General features: G+C 67.0%; 2 protein-coding genes across 3 annotated transcripts in view; one reads left to right on the top strand and one right to left on the bottom strand.

The window, feature by feature from the left end:
* Trpm2 (transient receptor potential cation channel subfamily M member 2) overlaps nucleotides 1-13,240 on the bottom strand; it is a 59,111-nt gene extending 45,871 nt beyond the window's left edge. The window contains exons 1-3 of one of the 2 annotated variants that reach the window (XM_070030805.1): nucleotides 13,026-13,240; nucleotides 1,763-1,975; nucleotides 351-439 (exon numbers count right to left, since the gene is read on the bottom strand). In XM_070030805.1, the coding sequence (XP_069886906.1) occupies nucleotides 351-439; nucleotides 1,763-1,927 (254 nt within the window). In that variant the 5' untranslated portion in view covers nucleotides 1,928-1,975; nucleotides 13,026-13,240. The remainder of the gene's footprint in view (nucleotides 1-350; nucleotides 440-1,762; nucleotides 1,976-13,025) is intronic. The other variant, XM_070030806.1, reaches the window with a different exon arrangement.
* A 1,544-nt stretch (nucleotides 13,241-14,784) lies between these two features.
* Cfap410 (cilia and flagella associated protein 410) lies at nucleotides 14,785-21,698 on the top strand. The gene is made up of 7 exons (XM_070030804.1): nucleotides 14,785-15,005; nucleotides 16,167-16,185; nucleotides 16,898-16,944; nucleotides 17,370-17,599; nucleotides 18,212-18,383; nucleotides 19,622-19,715; nucleotides 20,704-21,698. The coding sequence occupies exons 1-7, from the start codon at nucleotides 14,929-14,931 to the stop codon at nucleotides 20,830-20,832; spliced, it is 768 nt and encodes a 255-aa protein (XP_069886905.1). The 5' UTR covers nucleotides 14,785-14,928; the 3' UTR covers nucleotides 20,833-21,698.
* The last annotated feature ends 321 nt before the right edge of the window (nucleotides 21,699-22,019 follow it).

The raw sequence follows: 22,019 nt of genomic DNA, 5'->3' as shown, positions 1-22,019 counted from the left end.
ATTGTCTTGTATCTCCAGGGGGTTCTCCAGCCAGACCCAGAGCAGGAAGTGACTGGAGCCCCTGACAGGACTTGGAGCTAAAGTCTGGACCCCAGGGCTGGATGTGTGCTGAGCAGAGCACCGCACACAGCTGCCGCACAGGGACCCGGACCCGGCCAAACCCCGCGCCAGAGTCCATCGGCATGCAGGAGGGCACTGCCCACCGCCCCAGAGTCCATCGGCATGCAGGAGGGCACTGCCCATCGCCCCACAGGCCTCCGGGCCGCACAGTGAGGGCCTGAGGCTCATTCACCCCCTCATAGGACTGCAAGGAAGTGCCAGAGGCCTTCAACACGACACACATGGCGTACCCGGCGTCCGACAGTTTGGAACTCTCCACAAAGTACACGCATTCTTTCTTCTTGATGTTCTCGGGGATCCATGAAGTCAGGTTTTCCTGCTGGGGGTGAAGGAGGTGCCTTGAGATCCCAAGGCTGGCAAAGCCACCCGCCCCGAAGAGCACACAGGCCGCCCTGGACACGGCCAGGCCCCCAGCAGCTGCCCAGGAGGCTCGGGGTGGGGGTGGGGTCTGTGAACTCAGCTCCTCTAGGCCCTGGTCTTGGTGGGAAATACCACCAGGGTTTGAACCCAGAGCCCTGCATTTGCTAGGCAGGATCTCTGCCACGGAGACCAGCCTTCCGACCAAGGGCCCACTTGGAAAGTACTTAGCCCCTCACAGTTGATAAGCCACAGTACCCTCCATGAGAGCCACGTGCAGGGGTGCAGGGGGACATGTGCAGGGGGGGAAAGCTGGCAGGGCATACTCAGATGTCTTCATGCCAGTTGCTAGGGCGGCCAGGGCTGAGGCCGGGCCTCCACCTCTCCATCGCTGTGTAGCGTGTGTGTGTGTGTGTGTGTGTGTGCGCGCGCGCATGTGTGTATGTGTGTGCGCATGTGTGTATGTGTGTGTGTGTGCGTATATGTGTGTGTGCGTGTGTGCGTATGCATGTGTGCACGTGTGTGTGCGCGCATGCCCGCATGCCTTCCCTTGGCCAGCACGGGCCTCCGTGCTCCCTCCAGGGGCCCCACCCTCAGGTGCGGTGCCACCCTGGGTACACCGGCAAGGGTGCCCTGCAGCCACTTGTCCCCCAGCTGTCCTCTCCCAAAGAACATTTCTGGGCTGGCGCCCTTGTGGTAGGCAGACCCTCTGCCCGGGGAGCCTGGCTGCCCATGGCGTGGAGGTGTGGACCCTGTGTGGAGGTGTCGGCCCTGTGTGGAGGTGTGGGCCCTCCATGGAAGTGTGGACCCTCTGCCCAGGGAGCCTGGCCGCCCATGGTGTGGAGGTGTGGGCCCTGTGTGGAGGTGTGGGCCCTGTGTGGAGGTGTGGGCCCTGTGTGGAGGTGTGGCCCTGCGTGGAGGTGTGGGCCCTGCGTGGAGGTGTGGCCCTGTGTGGAGGTGTGGGGCCTGCATGGAGGTGTGGACCCTCCGTGGAGGTGTGGGCCTGCGTGGAGGTGTGGGCCCTGCGTGGAGGTGTGGGCCCTGTGTGGAGGTGTGGGCCCTGTGTGGAGGTGTGGCCCTGTGTGGAGGTGTGGGCCCTGTGTGGAGGTGTGGGCCCTGTGTGGAGGTGTGGCCCTGTGTGGAGGTGTGGGGCCTGCATGGAGGTGTGGGCCCTGTGTGGAGGTGTGGGCCTGCGTGGAGGTGTGGGCCCTCCGCCCCGGGAGCCTGGCCGTCCGCCCGTGGGGAGCTGTGGCCTCTCACCACTGGCCGTCTCGCAGACGCTTACCTTCTCGGCGCTGCTGAACACACCGGGCAGCCGTCTGTTCCTGCAAAGGCTGCTGTTGCTTCGACGGAGGTTGGGGACCATGCCCAGGTCCGCGGCCCTCCTGGAGTGCACCCCAAAGCCCTCCTCCTGCTCGGAGCCAGCTTTCCTCGGGGCCACGGGCTCCATCCTGACCCTCCCTCCTCCACGGCTTCAGCTGTTCCTCTGTCTGGTGTTCTGGAAAACACCATGGGGAGGGGGCACTCAGAGCAGAAAGGGGAAGAGGAGACGGAAGTTCTGGACACACACAGAGTCCCGAGCACCCACATTCCCCGGCACACGCGCGCGCGCACACACACACACACACACACACACTCCCGTCCCCCGCATGCACACACACACACACACACACAGTCCTGAGCACCCACACTCCCTGGCGCCCCCCCCCCCCCCCCCGCACTCTGGGAAACAAGCCCGCAGGCTGGACTGCTCGTCTCTCCCAGTTCTCACGGCCCTGTGCTGAGAGCGCAGAATGCGGCTGGTGAGTTCCTCTCTTTGCAAAGGAGAAGTCATGAGGGTCCCGTGGAAGTTCCTGGTCTGCAGGGCTCCCTCCCCACCCCCCACTGCCGTCCTCACCAACTGTGCCTCAGCCTCCTAGCTGCCCCCTGACGAGACAGGCCCAAGCTGCCCTCCGCCCAGCCCCTCAGCAACACTGGCTGAGCCCCTCTCGGGGGCCCACAGCTCATGCTGGGGCCCTGGGGTGAGCTTGGGCCCCTTGCTCATCCCCACCGGCCCCAGCCCCTCGAGGGCCAGCGGTCAGACAGCCTCCCGCACAGTCCGGAGGGCAGGGCGTGCACCCCGCCCCAATGCGGCTTCTCAGGGCCGCTGCGTGGCCCCTGCCGGCCTGCAGGCTCTTGACGGGGGCAGACAGCAGGGAGTGTGCCCAGGTGACAAGAGGGGGTCCCCCAGGACAGCCGTCCCAGGATGCCCAGGACCAGGGCGGGAGGCGGGGCCGTCCCAGGATGCCCAGGACCAGGGCGGGAGGCGGGGCCGTCCCAGGATGCCCAGGACCAGGGCGGGAGGCGGGGCCGTCCCAGGATGCCCCAGGACCAGGGCGGGAGGCAGGGCCGTCCCAGGATGCCCAGGACCAGGGTGGGATGTGGGGACTTCCAAGGATGCCCAGGACCAGGGCGGGAGGCGGGGCCCGTCCCAGGATGCCCCAGGACCAGGGTGGGAGGTGGGGCCGTCCCAGGATGCCCAGGACCAGGGCGGGAGGCGGGCCCGTCCCAGGATGCCCCAGGACAGCCCTCCTCAGGATGCCCAGGACCAGGGTGGGAGGCGGGGCCGTCCCAGGATGCCCAGGACCAGGGCGGGAGGCGGGGTCCTCCTCAGGATGCCCAGGACCAGGGCGGGAGGCGGGGTCCTCCTCAGGATGCCCAGGACCAGGGCGGGAGGCGGGGCCGTCCCAGGATGCCCAGGACCAGGGCGGGAGGCGGGGCCCATCCCAGGATGCCCAGGACCAGGGCGGGAGGCGGGCCCGTCCCAGGATGCCCCAGGACAGCCCTCCTCAGGATGCCCAGGACCAGGGTGGGAGGCGGGGCCGTCCCAGGATGCCCAGGACCAGGGCGGGAGGCGGGGTCCTCCTCAGGATGCCCAGGACCAGGGCGGGAGGCGGGGCCGTCCCAGGATGCCCAGGACCAGGGCGGGAGGCGGGGCCGTCCCAGGATGCCCAGGACCAGGGCGGGAGGCGGGGCCGTCCCAGGATGCCCAGGACCAGGGCGGGAGGCGGGGCCCGTCCCAGGATGCCCCAGGACCAGGGTGGGAGGCAGGGCCGTCCCAGGATGCCCAGGACCAGGGCGGGAGGCGGGGCCCGTCCCAGGATGCCCCAGGACCAGGGTGGGAGGTGGGGCCATCCCAGGATGCCCAGGACCAGGGCGGGAGGCGGGCCCATCCCAGGATGCCCCAGGACAGCCCTCCTCAGGATGCCCAGGACCAGGGTGGGAGGCGGGGCCGTCCCAGGATGCCCAGGACCAGGGCGGGAGGCGGGGCCGTCCCAGGATGCCCAGGACCAGGGCGGGAGGCGGGGTCCTCCTCAGGATGCCCAGGACCAGGGCGGGAGGCGGGCCCGTCCCAGGATGCCCCAGGACAGCCCTCCTCAGGATGCCCAGGACCAGGGTGGGAGGCGGGGCCATCCCAGGATGCCCAGGACCAGGGCGGGAGGCGGGGCCCGTCCCAGGATGCCCCAGGACCAGGGTGGGAGGCAGGGCCGTCCCAGGATGCCCAGGACCAGGGCGGGAGGCGGGGCCGTCCCAGGATGCCCAGGACCAGGGCGGGAGGCGGGGTCCTCCTCAGGATGCCCAGGACCAGGGCGGGAGGCGGGGTCCTCCTCAGGATGCCCAGGACCAGGGCGGGAGGCGGGGCCGTCCCAGGATGCCCAGGACCAGGGCGGGAGGCGGGGCCCATCCCAGGATGCCCAGGACCAGGGCGGGAGGCGGGCCCGTCCCAGGATGCCCCAGGACAGCCCTCCTCAGGATGCCCAGGACCAGGGTGGGAGGCGGGGCCGTCCCAGGATGCCCAGGACCAGGGCGGGAGGCGGGGTCCTCCTCAGGATGCCCAGGACCAGGGCGGGAGGCGGGCCCGTCCCAGGATGCCCAGGACCAGGGCGGGAGGCGGGCCCGTCCCAGGATGCCCAGGACCAGGGCGGGAGGCGGGGCCCGTCCCAGGATGCCCAGGACCAGGGCGGGAGGCGGGGCCCGTCCCAGGATGCCCCAGGACCAGGGTGGGAGGCAGGGCCGTCCCAGGATGCCCAGGACCAGGGTGGGAGGCGGGGCCGTCCCAGGATGCCCAGGACCAGGGCGGGAGGCGGGGCCCGTCCCAGGATGCCCAGGACCAGGGCGGGAGGCGGGCCCATCCCAGGATGCCCCAGGACAGCCCTCCTCAGGATGCCCAGGACCAGGGTGGGAGGCGGGGCCGTCCCAGGATGCCCAGGACCAGGGCGGGAGGCGGGGCCCTCCTCAGGATGCCCCAGGACCAGGGTGGGAGGCGGGGCCGTCCCAGGATGCCCAGGACCAGGGTGGGAGGTGGGGACGTCCCAGGATGCCCAGGACCAGGGTGGGAGGTGGGGACGTCCCAGGATGCCCAGGACCAGGGCTGGAGGCGGGGCCATCCCAGGATGCCCAGGACCAGGGCGGGAGGCGGGCCCGTCCCAGGATGCCCCAGGACCAGGGTGGGAGGCGGGGCCCGTCCCAGGATGCCCAGGACCAGGGTGGGAGGCGGGCCCGTCCCAGGATGCCCAGGACCAGGGCAGGAGGTGGGGCCGTCCCAGGATGCTAACACACTTGCTTCTCAGCCCATGGCCACTATAGCCATGGCCTGGCTCGCCTGCAAATCTGCAGCCCAACTGAGAAGCCGGGACGCAGTCCACCCCTGCATCACCTCTGCCCCCAGACTGTAGGACAGATGGACAGGAGTCACGAGACGCTGGCTCAGCCCCTCCTTCCCCTTCCCTGAGCAATGGGAAAACCCAAGGCTGACTACAGCCCTGTGAACTGCTCACCCCCCCCCCCCCGCCAGCCATCTCCTGACCTCTTCCCCCTAAGCCACCCTCTCCACACCCAGCCAAAGCTCTGCCCCCGGGTCCCCTGCACCAGCACAGGTGTGCACTGCACACTCAAGAGGCCAGCGGCAGGGGGCCGGACGCAGGACACGGAGGAACGGCCGGCTAAACGCACAGCGGGGGCTGACCACAGAACTCGAGACGCAGGCAGGCAGGGCCGGCCCGTGCACCAAGCTCCAAATCAGCTCCGTCCAGGCACTGCCACACCCCTCCGGAAGCCCAGAGCGCCCTGGCCTCGCTGAGACACGGACACCACACAGGACAGGCCCGGCTGCCCGGCGCACACGGGACCTCAGCTCAAGACCCCGCCCGCCAGCCCCAAGTCACAGGACACGGAAGAGCAGGTCTGTGTGTGGGGACGGGGCCAGGCCGGCTGCTCCCCTGCCTCCCTCTCAGGGCACGGGCAGCACTGGGAGACGAGCCGGGTGCCCCGTGGGCTCCTGTGAGGCTTGCGCTAGAGCCCCACAGGCCCAGCCCCCAGGGCTGGACAGAGCAGACAGCAGGGCTGGCGGGACTGGTGCTTCACCCCCATGCCGGTCCTCCCCTCCCCCACCCCCTCCCCGGTTCCTGCAAGCACCAGACACCCCAACCGGCCTCCCCGCCCCAGACCTCAGGGTCACCCCCGCCCCTGTGTGCACTGGGTACCCCACCTCGCACCCCAACATTCCACGCAACCCACACCCGAGCCTCTCCATGCCCCTCTGCCCCACAAGCACCTCTCCACCACCACCCCCACCCTGCACCCAGCACCCCCTTTCTGTAGCCCAGCTGGACCCCACGCACACCTGCTCAGATGCCCTTCGCTGTCACCGCAGCCCTGGCCCCGCGGGGCGTCCCGCACCTCCCAGCCCAGCCAGGCGTGGGCAATCCTCACAGCCCGGCCCGCCCGCACGCCCCGCAGCACTGCATGGCCCCGCAGCACTGCGTCACCAACCAGGTCGGTAGTTGGAGCAGGACCCGCCCCCCCTCCCCCGCCCCGCAGCCAGGAGCCTAACCCCTCCCCGGCAAATGCGTCCAGATGCCTCCATTCCCACAGCAGCTGCCTTTCAAGCCCTGAACCACCGGGAAGGCGCCGGGGAGGGGAGGGGAGCGCGGGACGGGGGAGGGGACCCCAGTGCTCAGCACCTCTGCAGCTGCCCAAGGCCAGGGCCAGCCGCAGGGACCAGGCTGGACTTGGAGAAGCAGCACAAGCAGAGATCAAAGCCACAGACCCGGCAGGCACCAGAGCGCCCCCCCCCACACACACACACTGCGGCATCTCTGCTGATTCCGGGGATGGCAGGCTTCATTCTGACTCCTGGAACGATGTGTCCTGAAGCAGCCAGACCACCAGCCTCCTCCTGACCTCCCACCAACCCCCTTGGCCCTCTCCTTCCCCATCCACAGCTGGCCCAGTGTCTAAGGAGGCCAAGAGGCTCCTGTGGCCTTGGTCCCGCCCACAGACTGCCCGACAGCCCCCTCACCCCCGCCCTTGGTGTCCACCTGTCTACACCCACCTAGCCTCCTCTGGAAGCCCTTCCACAGCTGGCACGCCAGGTGCCCGCCGCTGAGAGGTGCCCAGCCCGGCCTCACAAGGCAGCCCCTGCTTGCCTGGGGCTGCTCACTGTCACTTTCGCAAAGTACTTCATTAAGAAGCAGTGGAGAGGGGCTGGGAAGGTGGCTCAGTGGTAGAGCGCTTGCCTTGCATGCATGAGGCCCTGGGTTCAATTCCTCAGCACCACATAAGCAGAAAAAACTGGAAGTGGCACTGTGGCTCAAGTGGTAGAGCGCTAGCTCTGAGCTGAAGAGCTGAGGGACAGCGCCCAGGCCCAGAGTTCAGGCCCCACAACTGAGAGAGAGAGAGAGAGAGAGAGAGAGAGAGAGAGAGAGAGAGAGAGAGAGAGAGAGAGAGAACACCAGTGCAGAGCTGGATGCTGATGGCTCATGCCTGTCATCCTAGCTACTCAGGAGGCTGAGATCTAAGGATCACAGTTCAAAGGCAGCCTGGGAAGGGAAGTCCATAGATTCTTATCTCCAATAAACCACCAGAAAACCAGAAGTTGTGCTGTGGCTCAAGTGGTACAGTGCTAGGCTTGAACTGAAGAACTGAGGGACAGCGCCCAGGCCCAGAGTTCAGGCCCCACGACCAACACAAATACAAACAAGCAAAACAGAACCTGTGTGACTGGAGCCCCTCCTCCAGGGCTGTGGGGGTGCCCTGGATCATGGCTGTCCATGCAGATGCTCTGCCCTTCTGGGCTGCATGCGCAGGGCCTTGCAGACCTCCACCCTGCCGGCCAACCTGCCCCCCTCAGGCGAGGCTGCTTGGCCCGTCTGCCCGGTGGAGGAGACCCACGCCACCCACTGAGCCCACTCCCATGTGCTTCCCCGAACAGCTTCACCACCAACAGACACACTGCTGGCAGTTAGTATTTCCCAAGCTGGAGCCGTGCGGCGGACAGTGGGCTTCTGCTTCCCGGCACCCCAGGGCTCCGTGGGAACATCATTAGGGGAAGTGGCTAATGAGCCAAGCATCTCCGATGGGGCCCGTGCTGTGTCACCCCAAATGCCCTCTTCACTACAGAAGAGCCACTGGCACGATCACCATGCCAACTACCAAAGTGGGTAATAAAATCCACGAAACGGGAGGGGCACTGACCACACACTAGAAGCAGCCTGTGCCGGTCCTGACAGAGCACCCCGAGTTCAGATGGAGGACAGGCTGGGCACAGGCAGTGTCCACGGTGTGGACATGGTGCTTTGAAGCCAGTGCTGCAGACAGCAACCCACAGCTGGTGAGGAAGATGCGGTCCGACTGCCGCCTGCCCTCACGCAGGGTCTCGACGTGCAGAACCTGCATCCTGAGGTCACAGCGGGGGTGGGGGTGGCGCGGGGTCTCGACCTGCAGAACCTGCGTCCTGAGGCCACAGCGGGGGGGGGGGGGGGCGGGCGCATGGTCTTGTCTAGGAGCAGACGGTAACTATGGCAGGCTGGCCGGGCCGGGGGCCACCGGTCCCCAAGGAAGACCATCACAGGTGCACGTGGACGGCTGTGCCAATGACCTTGATTCACCAACAGGCCAGGCCAGGGGAACTGCAGCCCGTGGAGTCCGCTGCGACCCGGAGGCCGCCCAGTGCTCCTTCGGCCGGGGAGCAGGCCATCCGCATTCCAGAAGCATCTCCAAAGGGACTGCGCTTGACGTCCAACCGTTAGTAGAGGTGACAGGTGCCCCACGCATGTCGGCCTGCTCTAATGTCACCCGATCCCTCCCTCCACGTCTCGCTTGCAGCTGTGGCCATCACTAACCCCACCAGGACCGTCCACGCCACAGGCCGGCTCTCCCCGTCTCTGAGTACCAGGGACCCCAGCACAGATCTGGCTAGCGGAGGTGAGGTGCCCTCAGGCAAGAGTGGAGGGGTGCACTCCCCACTTGAAAGGAACGGAGGGGAGGGAGGGGGGATGGGCCCCGGAGGCCGACCTGCACTTCTGCTCCGCCCCGGGGGGGGGGGGGGGGACCAGCTGGGATGGGGAGATGTGCGATGACCACTCCTCACTTTACACGTACCATCTGAGCGGGAGCTCAGAAGGCCGCAGCCTGGCAGGGGTGGACTGTCCCCACGGCAGCTGGCACCCTGGGCCACACGGGGAGCAGCACACACGGGGAGCAGCGCACACGGGGAGCAGCGCACACGGGGAGCAGCGCACACGGGGAGCAGGGCACACGGGAGCAGGGCACATGGGGAGCAGGGCACACGGGGAGCAGCGCACACGGGGAGCAGCGCACACGGGGAGCAGCGCACACGGGGAGCAGGGCACACGGGGAGCAGGGCACACGGGGAGCAGCGCACACGGGGAGCAGGGCACACGGGGAGCAGGGCACACGAGGAGCAGGGCACACGATAAGCAGGGCACACGGGGAGCAGGGCACACGGGGAGCAGGGCACACGATAAGCAGGGCACACGGGGAGCAGCGCACACAGGGAACAGGGCACACGGGAGCAGGGCACACGGGGAGCAGGCCACACGGGGAGCAGCGCACACGGGGAGCAGCGCACACGGGGAGCAGGGCACACGGGGAGCAGGGCACACGGGGAGCAGGACACACGGGGAGCAGCGCACACGGGGAGCAGCGCACACGGAGAGCAGGACACACGGGGAGCAGCGCACACGGGGAGCAGCGCACACGGGGAGCAGGGCACACGGGGAGCAGGGCACACGGGGAGCAGGGCACACGGGTAGCAGGGCACACGGAGAGCAGGGCACACGGGGAGCAGCGCACACGGGGAGCAGGACACACGGGGAGCAGCGCACACCGGGAGCAGGGCACACGGGGAGCAGGACACACGGGGAGCAGGGCACACGGGGAGCAGGGCACACGGGTAGCAGGGCACACGGAGAGCAGGGCACACGGGGAGCAGCGCACACGGGGAGCAGGACACACGGGGAGCAGCGCACACCGGGAGCAGGGCACACGGGGAGCAGGACACACGGGGAGCAGGGCACACGGGGAGCAGCGCACACGGGGAGCAGCGCACACGGGGAGCAGGGCACACGGGGAGCAGCGCACACAGGGAGCAGGGCACACGGGGAGCAGCGCACACGGGGAGCAGGGCACACGGGGAGCAGCGCACACAGGGAGCAGCGCACACGGGGAGCAGGGCACACCGGGAGCATGGCACACGGGGAGCATGGCACACGGGGAGCATGGCACATGGGGAGCAGCGCACACGGGGAGCAGGGCACACGGGGAGCAGGGCACACGATAAGCAGGGCACACGGGGAGCAGGGCACACGGGGAACAGCGCACACGGGGAGCAGGGCACACGGGGAGCAGCGCACACAGGGAGCAGCGCACACGGGGAGCAGGGCACACCGGAAGCATGGCACACGGGGAGCATGGCACACGGGAAGCATGGCACACAGGGAGCAGGGCACACGGGGAGCAGCGTACATGGGGAGCAGCGCACACGGGGAGCAGGGCACACGGGGAACAGGGCACACGGGGAGCAGGGCACACGGGGAGCAGGGCACATGGGGAGCAGGGCACACGGGGAGCAGGGCACACGGAGAGCAGCGCACACGGGGAGCAGGGCACACGGGGAGCAGCACACATGGGGAGCAGGGCACACGGGGAGCTGGGCACACGGGGTGTATGGCACACGGGGAGCAGCACACACGGGGAGCATGGCACACGGGGAGCATGGCACACGGGGAGCAGGGCACACGGGGAGCAGGGCACACGGGGAGCGGGGCACACGGGGAGCAGGGCACACGGGGAGCAGGGCACACAGGGAATAGGGCACACGGGGAGCAGGGCACACGGGGAGCAGGACACACGGGGAGCAGGACACACGGGGAGCAGGGCACACGGGGAGCAGGGCACACGGGGAGCAGGGCACACGGGGAGCAGGACACACGGGGGGCAGGGCACACGGGGAGCAGGGCACACGGGGAGCATGACACACGGGGAGTTTGGCACACGGGGAGCAGCGCACACGGGGAGCAGCACACACGGGGAGCAGGGCACACGGGGAGCAGCGCACACGGGGTGTATGGCACACGGGGAGCAGCACACACGGGGAGCATGGCACACGGGGAGCATGGCACACGGGGAGCAGGGCACACGGGGAGCAGCGCACACGGGGAGCAGGGCACACGGGGAGCAGGGCACACGGGGAGCAGGGCACACGGGGAGCAGGGCACACCGGGAGCAGCGCACACCGGGAGCAGGGCACAGCAGCTGTGCCAGCAGGAAGGGGTTGAATGGAGTTGGAGGACATCTCACCTGTGAGTTCACGGCAGAGGCCTGCGTGCAGCAGGGAGGAGCAGGGAGCAACCCTCCCCCGCTGCAGGCAGGGGCAGGACCCCCCACCCTACCCGCCACTCTACCCACTCTACTCTACTGCACCATCCCCACCCTCCCGGCGACGGAGAATGGCCCTCGTGCCCCTCATGCGGGGCACACATTTGTCTTGGGGTCAAGTCAGCCTGGAGCTGAAGGGAGCTCGGGGGTCACAGCTGCACCCCAGCAGTGCAATCCAAAGCCAGGCGCTCAGACCCCCTCCCAGCTGCCACCAGAAGTGGCACGGAAGGTAGAAAGCAGTGCCCCCCTCCTCCCATGAGCCTCGGCCCCAGGTACCAGGCAGAGCAGTCCCGTGATGGAACGGAGAAGCAGGCGCTTCCTGCAGAAACATCTACCAGCCCAGCCATCCTGTTCCTCTGTCCACCCTCGGGGAACCTCCAGGGGACAGCCCTCCTCCGGGGGGGACCGGACGCCACGACCAGGGCTTCCTCTGCTGTACCTTGCCCTCTCCCCGGACCTCGCCTTCGCTGTCACACTTCTCCAGGTAGAAGCGGGGGTAGGACCAGAGTCAGGGCAGAGCTCCAGACTGCCTTGGCATGGCCGTGCGCAGTCACACAGGCCCTGGCAGGAAGACTTGCCTGTGAACTGACTAACTGGACCCCAAAGGTGGGCAGCAAACGCTCAGCGGCTCACGTAGGCTGCATGGAGCCTTTGCTTGGGTTTGGGCTGATGTGGCCCGAAGGCCGTCCAATGGTCGGCATGGTCACTGAGCCCTGGCCAAGAGACACAGTCTGCCCTGAGCAGGAACCCTCCCTTAGGATCCTTGCTAACCTTTTCTTCAATAAATCCTTGCCATTTTGCTTTTCCCTCTTGTCTGTAGACTGATTCAACACCAACGAGACTACGGACGCCTAGCTTGACCAAAGCAACGCCACCTTGACCTGGAGCTCACTTCCCTTCCGTGAGGTTGCTGGTTGTTGTGTAAGGAAGAAGCATTCTTTCTGTTAAACCGCAGTGTGACTGGGTAAGGGCCACGTCCTGTTTGACCCAGAAATACCCAGATGCTGTCTGTGTGTGAATCCTGTTTTTATACAAGTGTGCCTAGATCCTGTTTTTCTGTATTGTAAACCTTTAAAAAATTAACAACTGCTGCATTTATTTCTGGAAACTTTCTTGCCTTGAAGACAACACTGATTGTGGTTTGGGCTTTAAAACCCCCTCGCAGCTCCCGAGTCTGCTGCGCCCTGGCCGCTCAGTTAGGCTCCTCTATAATAAAGCTTCATTCTGATCTTTGAGCTTTACGCGGTGGACTCTTTACTCTAGACCCCGCAACAAGACGAAGAACTCCATCCCAGCATAGTATTTTGTCTGCTGGAGGAGGGGAGGGGCAAGAGGAGTCAACCCCCCAGTGAGCAGGGGCGCGTCATCACACAGCGCTCTGGGCTCCCCACCCCACAGCGGGGCCCTGACCGCAGCTGGGGAGGGTCCCCTACTTCCACCAAATCAAAGTGGACACTTCTGTCCTCTATCCTGCTCTAAAGACCAGCCTCCTCCAGCCAGCTCCGTGCTCTCCCTGCCCGGGCCTGGCCTCTAATTAGTATCAAAGGATCCTCCTCTCCCCTCCAAGTGAAGGGCTGGCCCACCCTGTCTTCCAGGCAGCCTCCAGAGACACGCGCAGCCTGCCTGACGCCGGCAGGGCAGCCCACCCGCGCCTGGCGGCAAACATGCCGACGGGCCAACGAACCTCCCCAGGCCTGACGCTGGTCAGGATCCTCTGCCTCCGTGCTAGGCCTCGTGCAAACCCAGCTCCTGCCCCAGCTCTCTGCACAGCCCCACGCCCGCGGGAAGGCGGTGCCCCGCGCTGTTCTATCTCAATAAACAGCCCTCACCTGTGGAAGATGGAGTCTGGCGTGGCCTTCCTTTCTCCTCCATTTCCTAATCAGTTTGGCCAGAGGCCCTCTGTAAGAACAAGCAAACCAACCTGCAGGAAGCTTCCTAGTGTGGCTAAGCTCTTATCTCTGTTCTTTCTTAGCTTCGATCCCCTTGTTCCCAATTGTCCTCTGCCTGCTTGGTGGTAAAGAATTCAGAATGTGATGCTCACAGGCTGTATCCCCAACACCCCAGGCCACCCTGAGCGCAGCAGCTCATTCCCCAGCCTCAGGCTCCCAGCCCCAGATGTTTCCTCCATGCAGCTGTACACCACCAGCAGAGCCTCAGCTGGCCATGCTTGTGTGCCTCCAAGAGGCATCTCCTCCCGCCTTAAAACCCAGAACCCCCACAGGCTCCCAGGAGGCTCTCCCAAAGCCAGTTCCGGGGGCGAGCTTGGTCCAGCTCTACAATAGCAGCTGTGAGATGCCCTCCCTCCCCAAAAGCAACTCAAAAGTTTTTTTTCCTTTTGTGGCCAACCTAACTCAGACACCAATAACAGAGGTCTTGGGACAGGAACTCTAAGGCAATAAACTCCTCAGGAGCCTAAGAAAATACCAAAAATGACAAAATCCAGGTGACACCAGCAGCGGATACGTTTACTGTGAGGAGATCCTTTTCCTTTCAGGATGTCCTGCTGTCCTGGTACAAGTAGCACAGGGGAGACGCCGCAGCATCGCTCCCTGCAGGAAGGCCGGCCACCACCTCCCCAGGCCGCGGGGCTCTGGCACAGTCAGCCACTCACCAGCCAGGCCCCAGCCCTCCCAGAGAGGCCAGGCCCGGGGCGGCCTAGGAGGGCGGCCGTGGGCTTCTGTGAAGAGAAGGAAACGTCTGACACGGTTAGGTCACAGCATCAAGACTTTAGTCAGGACCAGTGGGCTCCACTGCAGACATAACAAGTGGGGGAGAGCGGCCAGGGCAGGACGGGGGTCACCCAGCGCAGAGGGGTGGGGACCCGGCTCCGGACAGGATGAAGGGTGGGTCGGGCGCCCAGCCAGAGTGAGCCACTTGACCAGGGTGGGAGGGGGTAGGGTGCGGGGCAAGGAAGGAAGCCACTTGAAGACACAAGCCCAGGGCCTTGAGCAGGTGGAAGGCGCTTCCTGGGTGAGCCGGGCTTCCTGGCGGGCGGAGCTTCCCCAGTGGGAGGGGCTTCCCGGATGGGGGGGCTTCTGTGGGAGGAGCTTCCTCGGTGGGCGGGCCCTCCCTGTGGGTGGGCCCTGGGTAGGAGGGGCCTCCTCGGTGGGCGGTCCCTGGGTGGGAGGGGCCTCCTCAGTGGGCGGGGCTTCCTCGGTGGGCGGTCCCTGGGTGGGAGGGACTTTCCCTGTGGGCGGTCCCTGGGTGGGCGGGGCTTCCGTGGTGGGCGGGCCGCCCTGGGGGCGCGTTCCTGCGCGCGCGGCGCGTGAGGGGTTCCCGCGCTCATCTCGCCTGGGCTGCCCTGGCCTTTCCCGCCTCCCGGTCAGGGCTTTCACGGCGGACACCTTCGTCCCTACCCGTCCCCGAGGCCTGGCGGCGCGAAAACTTCCTCGCCGCCTCCATCCTCACGCAGACGCGAAAGCGGAAACCAAGGTCCGTCCGATCCGCACACCTGCACTCGCGCGTGAATGCGTCAGAGCCCGAGCGCCGGCGCATGCGCGGAACTCGGCGCGAGACGCAAGGGGCGGGGCGAGAGGAAGGGGCCGAGCCACCCGCCCGGCATAGCCTCGATGGTCACACTGCGCCTGCGCGACCACGCCCCCCTCACGGCCGCCAGTGGGCTCGCAGGATCCGCCCCTGACGACTGAGGCCCCGCCCCCTGGAGACGAGGCGCCGGCTTTGCAGAGTGGCATCGGCGGGTCGCGGCCCGGCCTAGGGGTGGCGGGCGGTGCCATGAAGCTCACTCGGAAGATGGTTCTGTCCCGGGCCAAGGCTTCGGAGCTGCACAATGTGCGGAAGCTGAACTGCTGGTGAGACCCGGGGCCCGGAGGGACGGGTCCGCCGGCGCCCGGCCCGCGACGCCTGGCCCGGGAGCTGGGATCGGGGCCGCCGGGGCCGCCAGGGAGCTGGGATCGGGGCCGCCGGGGCCGCCCTGCCCGGGAGCTGGGATCGGGCCTCAGGGGCCGCCCCGCCCGGGAGCTGGGATCGGGGCCGCCGGGGCCGCCAGGGAGCTGGGATCGGGGCGCCGGGGCCGCCCTGCCCGGGAGCTGGGATCGGGCCTCAGGGGCCGCCAGGGAGCTGGGATCGGGGCGCCGGGGCCGCCCTGCCCGGGAGCTGGGATCGGGCCTCAGGGGCCGCCAGGGAGCTGGGATCGGGGCCGCCGGGGCCTCCCCGCCAGGGAGCTGGGATCGGGGCGCCGGGGCCGCCCTGCCCGGGAGCTGGGATCGGGCCTCAGGGGCCGCCGGGGCCGGGATCGGGGCGCCGGGGCCGCCCCGCCCGGGAGCTGGGATCGGGCCTCAGGGGCCGCCCCGCCCGGGAGCTGGGATCGGGCCTCAGGGGCCGCCCCGCAGCCGGGCCGCCGACAGCCGCCGAGCTGTCACCAGCCCCGGATGACAATAGCGCGTCTAGAAGAGAGCCAACGGAGACCGCCACCGGCCCGTGAGCCTGCGAGGGCCAGCGAGGGCCGGGCGGCCCCCGCCCCGCGTGGCCGGCGGCCGGAGCCCCGGAGGAGGGGCCCGGACGAGCCCCGAGGCGCCGCGCGGCCCGGGCCCACCCTCCCTGCGTCTGCTGAGTTCTCCCCTCTGGAGGGCCGGCCCCGGCTTCCAACAGCGCCCTCCCTTGTTTTCCGAGCGGGGATCAGCGCTTCCATGGCCGGCCTTCAAAGTTGCAAGCTTGGCCTTTGACCTCAGCCTCCGGGGAGGCCCCCCCCCCCCCCGGTCCGAGGCGGGAGGGAAAATAACTCTCCGCAGATCGTCCCATCGTCCCGGGCTGCTCCACACCAAGAAAAACACCTCCGCTTTGTCCGGAACCAGCCTGACCCTTTCTGACACCTTCCCAGTCACCCGGGCAACCTGTTTCTCTCGCTGTGCCTCTTTAACCACCTTAAGGCCCCTCGTTCGATTTCAAGATTTTTAAAGTATTTCCCTGCAACTCTTCACAAGATTAAAAATGTGCCTCTTTTCTCTCCCCAGGGGCAGCCGTCTGACAGACGTAAGTGTTGACTTGATTGTGGCCTCAGCCCCCCTGAAGCTCCAGTGTCTTCCTGGAGAACACGGTGGTGAAGCTGTGGCACTGATCCAGTCTCCTGTCACGTGCGGGTCCTGTTCATTAGGCCTGGTGGGAAGGGGCAACTCCAGACACACACTGCTGTCCGTGCTGTCCGAGCTCGGTGTAACTTCCTTGGGTCAGCCCAAGCCTCAGACCCCACTCCACCTCCACAGCCGGTAGAGACCAGCAGGGACATGCAACTGGAGTTTGTAGGTCTGTAAAGACTCAAACACACAGGGCCCGCTCAGCGCTGCTCTGCCCCACAGAACCGACAGGGCTGATGTGCTTTGAGGCCCACTTACAAGCCGTCCCCCCTTCCTAGATTTGTTGGTAAGAAGTGTCAGCCCTTACATCTCAGAGGTTGCAAGAAGAGAGACTCTGTTTTCACCCTGGGGTACCTTGAGGTCCCATGATCTGATGTCCTTTAAAAGTAACAAATGCTGTCTCTGTGGGTAGGGCATTTGATAGCAGTGACCTTGTCCTAGTGTCACATTTCCCTTCAGGGAGGGCAGGTGACACACAGACAGCGTGCCAGATTCCTTCTGAGAGCCTGGAAGTATGCTCCATAGGCCAAGATAGATTTCTCCCTTGCCGGGGACAAGCAACATCGGGACTTGGTGCCAAGCGAGCTGGCCTGCCTTTCTTCCCTCCCCAGATTTCCATATGCCGGGAGATGCCCAGCCTGGAGGTGATTACGCTCAGGTACCCCTCCCGCGTCCCTCCAGGCCCCGGGCCTTCCTGTGGGACTCACTGATGAGGGACAACACGGCAGCTCTCAGTGCAGCCGTGGCGGAGCAGCGGAGACCCCGGGGCTTGGCCCTCCCACAGCCGCTGCCCCGCTCTCAGGCCTCCCCCGGGTCCCCCTGTGCTTCCTCTCAAGCTCACCCTGCCACATCCACCGCCCAGCCCCAGACACCCATCTGCCTCTCCACATCCCAAGATCAGTCACCAGTCAGCTCCCTGTTCCCGGTGGCCGGCAGACTAAGGAGAGCTTGTCACTGGAGTTCTGGGGAGCTGGGGCACATTTCGGGGAAGGTGCTCAGTCCTGGGAGGCTCGCGGCCCACGCCGATGGCCGGCCGTGCCGACCCCAGGGCCACACCGGTCACTGGCCCTGCCGTCCCCACAGTGTCAACAGCGTCTCCACCCTGGAGCCCGTGAGTGGCTGCCGGCGCCTGAGCGAGCTGTACCTGAGGAGGAACCGCATCCCCAGCCTGGACGAGCTCTTCTACCTGAAGGGCCTGCCGCACCTGCGGGTGCTGTGGCTGGCTGAGAACCCCTGCTGCGGCGCCAGCCCCCACCTCTACCGCATGACGGTGCTGCGTAACCTCCCGCACCTGCAGAAGCTGGACAACCGAGGTACGTCCACGGCGCGGCCCGGCCTGGTGGCGGGCTGCCACGGGGCCCCCGGGCTTCCCTTGGGCTCCTTCGGCAGCCTTCCGGTGTGGCCCGTCACCCCGGGCACGCAGAGGAACAGCTCCCGTTCCACAGTGCTGGCGTCGTCTGGCACTGGGACGTGGCCGTGCGGCCTGACTCGGCGCAGGATTCCCACCTGTGACCCTCGCGGTTTGCACACCACAGCGAGGACGGCCCGCTCCTCCCCCGTCCCTTACAGCCGGCCCCGGCGCCTGCCAGCCAGAGCCGCAGGAACACGCCCCCAGCAGTGGACGCCTGTCTTAGGCCAGGCGTCACCTGTGTCAGGACACCCGCTTAGCAAGGACGGGGCCCTGGGTGTCATCTCCAGTTACACGTGAAAAACCTTTGGTTTTGTCTTGATTGGGGTTTTGCTCCCAGAGAAGCTGGAGCTGAGCTTCCCAGCACGGGGCTGTGTCTGGAGCCAGTGCGAGGGGGCCGGGCGGGAAGAACGGCCCGCCCCCTGCCCTGCAAGCCAACGGTGTGGAAGGTGTGGAAGGGTGCAGGAGGCAGCAGCAGGGGTGCAGCCTGAGCCCCCGCTTTCTGTCACCCACGCAGCTGTGACGGAGGAGGAGCTGACCCGCGCACTGCTGGAGGGAGACGAGATCAGCACTGCCCCGGGCAGGGAGGCCGCGGACACAGGCCTCTCCGAGTCCTCCTACCCGCTGAGCACCTTCAGCCACACAGAGACCACCACGGGTCAGAGCCTGCTGAGCTGCGAGCAGGCAGGGTGAGCCTGCGAGTGGCCACACCTGTCCCCAGAGCCAGCCTGACCCCAGGGCTCTCTGCAGTCAGGCAGGGCTTCCTCGCCGCATGGGAGGGGATGGAGCCCCGTCATTCTCTGGATGACCCCAGCCCCCTCCAGCAGGCCTCAGGGGCCAGGCTGCAGGAATACCTAAGTGTGCCTATGGGTGGGGATGGATGTCAGCCTTGGCCACCGTGGGGGCGTCCCAGGGGCCGCAGCCAGCCATCATGAACGTACCAACAGAAATGAGGTCGGGAAGAACCGGTCCTGTAGAGGCCTCAGCACATCGCAGGGGCACTGGGATGTGAGCTCCTGTGCAACGCTCGGGGTGTGAGCTCCTGTGCAATGCTCGGGGTGTGAGCTCCTGTGCAATGCTCGGGGTGTGAGCTCCTGTGCAATGCTCGGGGTGTGAGCTCCTGTGCAATGCTCGGGGTGTGAGCTCCTGTGCTCTGCTCGGGGTGTGAGCTCCTGTGCTCTGCTCGGGGTGTGAGCTCCTGTGCAATGCTCGGGGTGTGAGCTCCTGTGCAATGCTCGGGGTGTGAGCTCCTGTGCTCTGCTCAGGGTGTGAGCTCCTGTGCAACGCTCGGGGTGTGAGCTCCTGTGCAACGCTCGGGGTGTGAGCTCCTGTGCAATGCTCGGGGTGTGAGCTCCTGTGCTCTGCTCGGGATGTGAGCTCCTGTGCTCTGCTCGGGGTGTGAGCTCCTGTGCAACACTCGGGGTGTGAGCTCCTGTGCTCTGCTTGGGGTGTGAGCTCCTGTGCAATGCTCGGGGTGTGAGCTCCTGAGCAATGCTCGGGGTGTGAGCTCCTGTGCTCTGCTCGGGGTGTGAGCTCCTGTGCAATGCTCGGGGTGTGAGCTCCTGTGCTCTGCTCGGGGTGTGAGCTCCTGTGCAATGCTCGGGGTGTGAGCTCCTGTGCTCTGGTGTGAGCTCCTGTGCTCTGCTTGGGGTGTGAGTTCCTGTGCTCTGCTCGGGGTGTGAGCTCCTGTGCTCTGCTTGGGGTCCTTGCTGTGCTTAGGCCCTCAGGCCCCCGCCTTGGGAGCCTACCCACCCCCAAGTCCCCAGATGAGGACTCATCACCTGGTCTCAGTTGGGGTGTCCAGATGCACCGGGGTGGCCTCCGTCCCCTGGCGTCGGCAGTGACACCGCTGTCGCGGCGTGACGTGTTCTCACTGGGCTCTGACCCAGAGACACCACCTGGCCCCTCACAGTCCCCCTCTCTCCAGGAGCACCCTGGGCCAGCTTGGCCTGAAGTCCCCTGCCCAGGACCAGTCTCCTTCCTTCCCACAGAGGGACGCCTTGCGTGGCCACAAGAACAGGGTGAGTGGCCGCAGCTGCACAGAATGGCAGTGACTGGGGCCGGCATACTGGGCAGAACCTGGTTTGTATCAGAGCGGACGGGAAGGAGAGGTGCTGCGGGCAGGGCCAGCTCAGGGGCCGAGCCGCGGGGCCGCCCTGTTGCACTCTCAGAACTCTGGGTAGTCGCTTCAAGTTGCAGAGCGCGCCGGCCGCTGTTGTTAGAGGTAATGAGGTCCTAGCTTGGTCATGGCGCGGGCACTGTTGGTGCCAGAGAGCCCGTAAGAGCTTAGGGCTCCCCACCGGGATTCCAGCCTCACAGAGGCAGCATCCAGCCTGTCCCACGGCCTGGTGCCCTTCCAGCTGGGGCCCAGGCCCCACCTGCCCTACGCAGCATCCAGCGTTCACCCTGCACAGCATTCATAGGGGCCTGGCCAGGTTGGGCTGCGCTCCCCCCAAGGTCCCATCCACCATGTCCCAGGCCCTGCCCTGCCGGGAACCCTGCTCCTCAGCAGAGCCTGGACCTGCCCTCGCACAGAGCCACACAGGACCCACCCCAGCCTCAGCAGGGCCTGGCCCCCGGAGGAGGCCTCGGCCCTCAGCGCCAAAGGCCTGGCTGGGCGGAGCAAGGCCCTCCACACCTCAGACCTCCAGAGGACCCAGGAGCCATGCGCCAGGGCTCTTCCTCAGACTGTGAGGAGCGCGGGCTGCTCAGACAGGTTCACCCGCTGTGGCACCGAGGCCTTGGTGAACAGCTGGGCGGGTGCAGCCTGGGGCCTGGTCTGCTGGGGTGCGGGTGGGGACAAGGTGCCAGCCCCACCACAGCGCCTGGGCTCAGCGCCACCGCCCCGACCAAGGGGCCAGTGACTCCGTTTCCCCCTGGGAAGCGAGGGCCCAGGCTGAGCACTGGGCAGGTCAAGACTAGGTCTGTGCTGTGACCTCCCTCCCTGCGGCCCTCCCACCCCCTCCCCCGACCACGGCCCAGGCCCTAGGCAGGCTCTCTACCCCCCAGAATGTCCTCACGGCCATCCTGCTGCTGCTGCGGGAGCTGGACATCGAGGGGCTGGAGACCGTCCAGCAGACTGTGGGCAGCCGGCTGCAGGCCCTGCACAGACAAGAGCTGCAGGAGGACACAGAGTGACCGCGGGCAGCCCCAGACCCCCGCCCAGGAGCCCGCCAGGCCCCCTGCCCAGCCAGGACAAAAGAACCCGCAGCGGCGCCTGAGCTGACGCTGCCCACCAGGAGCGTCCCAGAACTCGCCTGCTGACCCCGAGAGGAGGCTGGGCTGAAGGACACGGAGGTCACCCTCCGGAACACACCTGGCGTTCCCTGCACAGGCCCAGCCCGGCTGAGGACACACCCACCCACCCCAGCCCACAGACACCAGGAGGACTCTGTCACAGGAGCCACTCCCCCACACACAGCGGCCCCCAGAGACCAGGACCCTCGTGTCCTAAGCCGGCCAGCTCAGGGCCACCGCCAGCAAGGCCGGGGCTTGCAGGGCGCTGCCTCCGACCTTTCAGGGGCCCCACAGTGAGGCAGGGCGTGCTGCCCCACACGGGGCCCTGGCCCCCCCCCCCCCCCCCGCTCCGCTGTCCTCTGGGGAGGGCCGGAAGGCCTGGCAGGACAGCAGGCGGGGGCAGGGACCCGAGCCGGGCTCTGTCTCCAAGCCAGCGCACTGCATGGGGGAAGAGGGGACCGCGTGCCGCACTGCGGGCCTCCCTCCCTGCCATCCCCAGCCCACACGGCTCAGAGCACCACAGGGGCCGTGCACCACGAAGCCGACATGGCGGAGGCCTGGAGCGGGGCGGGCCGGGCCAGGCAGGGCAGGCCAGGCCAGGCCAGGCCAGGCGACGCGGACTCCCTGGTGCGGGCTTCAAGACCGTGTCCTCTCTAAGGGTGGGTGCAAGGAGCACTGTGCTGGGGACACAGGGTGACAGTCACGGGTCTGTCAGCCCACTTGCCCGATCGTTGGATCTCAATAAAGCTGCCTCGTGGAGCATCTGCTGCTGGGGGCCAGGCTTACCTGGATTCCGTCCTCCACATCCTGCAAGTGGCCGGGCACTGAATGGGACCTGTTGGGAAGCGTGCCCTGATCTCCATTCCTCAACCCCAACCAGCCTCCTGCCAGCTGCCCCTGCCCTCCACCTCCTGAGGCCTGAAGCTAGACCGAGACCCCAGCGAACACTGCCGGGGCCGGGGCTTTCGGTGTGGGCAGGGAAGTGGGCACCTGCGTCAGGGAGAGCCGCAGTGGGCTCAGAAAGGACACAGCCCCTGCAGCAGGGGGGGGGGGGTGGCCACCCCACCCACAGGTCTGAGACCCACCCA

The sequence above is a fragment of the Dipodomys merriami genome, unplaced genomic scaffold, assembly GCF_024711535.1.
Source record: "Dipodomys merriami isolate MVZ:Mamm:240054 unplaced genomic scaffold, mDipMer1.0.p SCAF_2, whole genome shotgun sequence".
Classification (NCBI taxonomy): domain Eukaryota; kingdom Metazoa; phylum Chordata; class Mammalia; order Rodentia; family Heteromyidae; genus Dipodomys; species Dipodomys merriami.
This window is presented reverse-complemented; position numbering and strand designations above follow the sequence as displayed.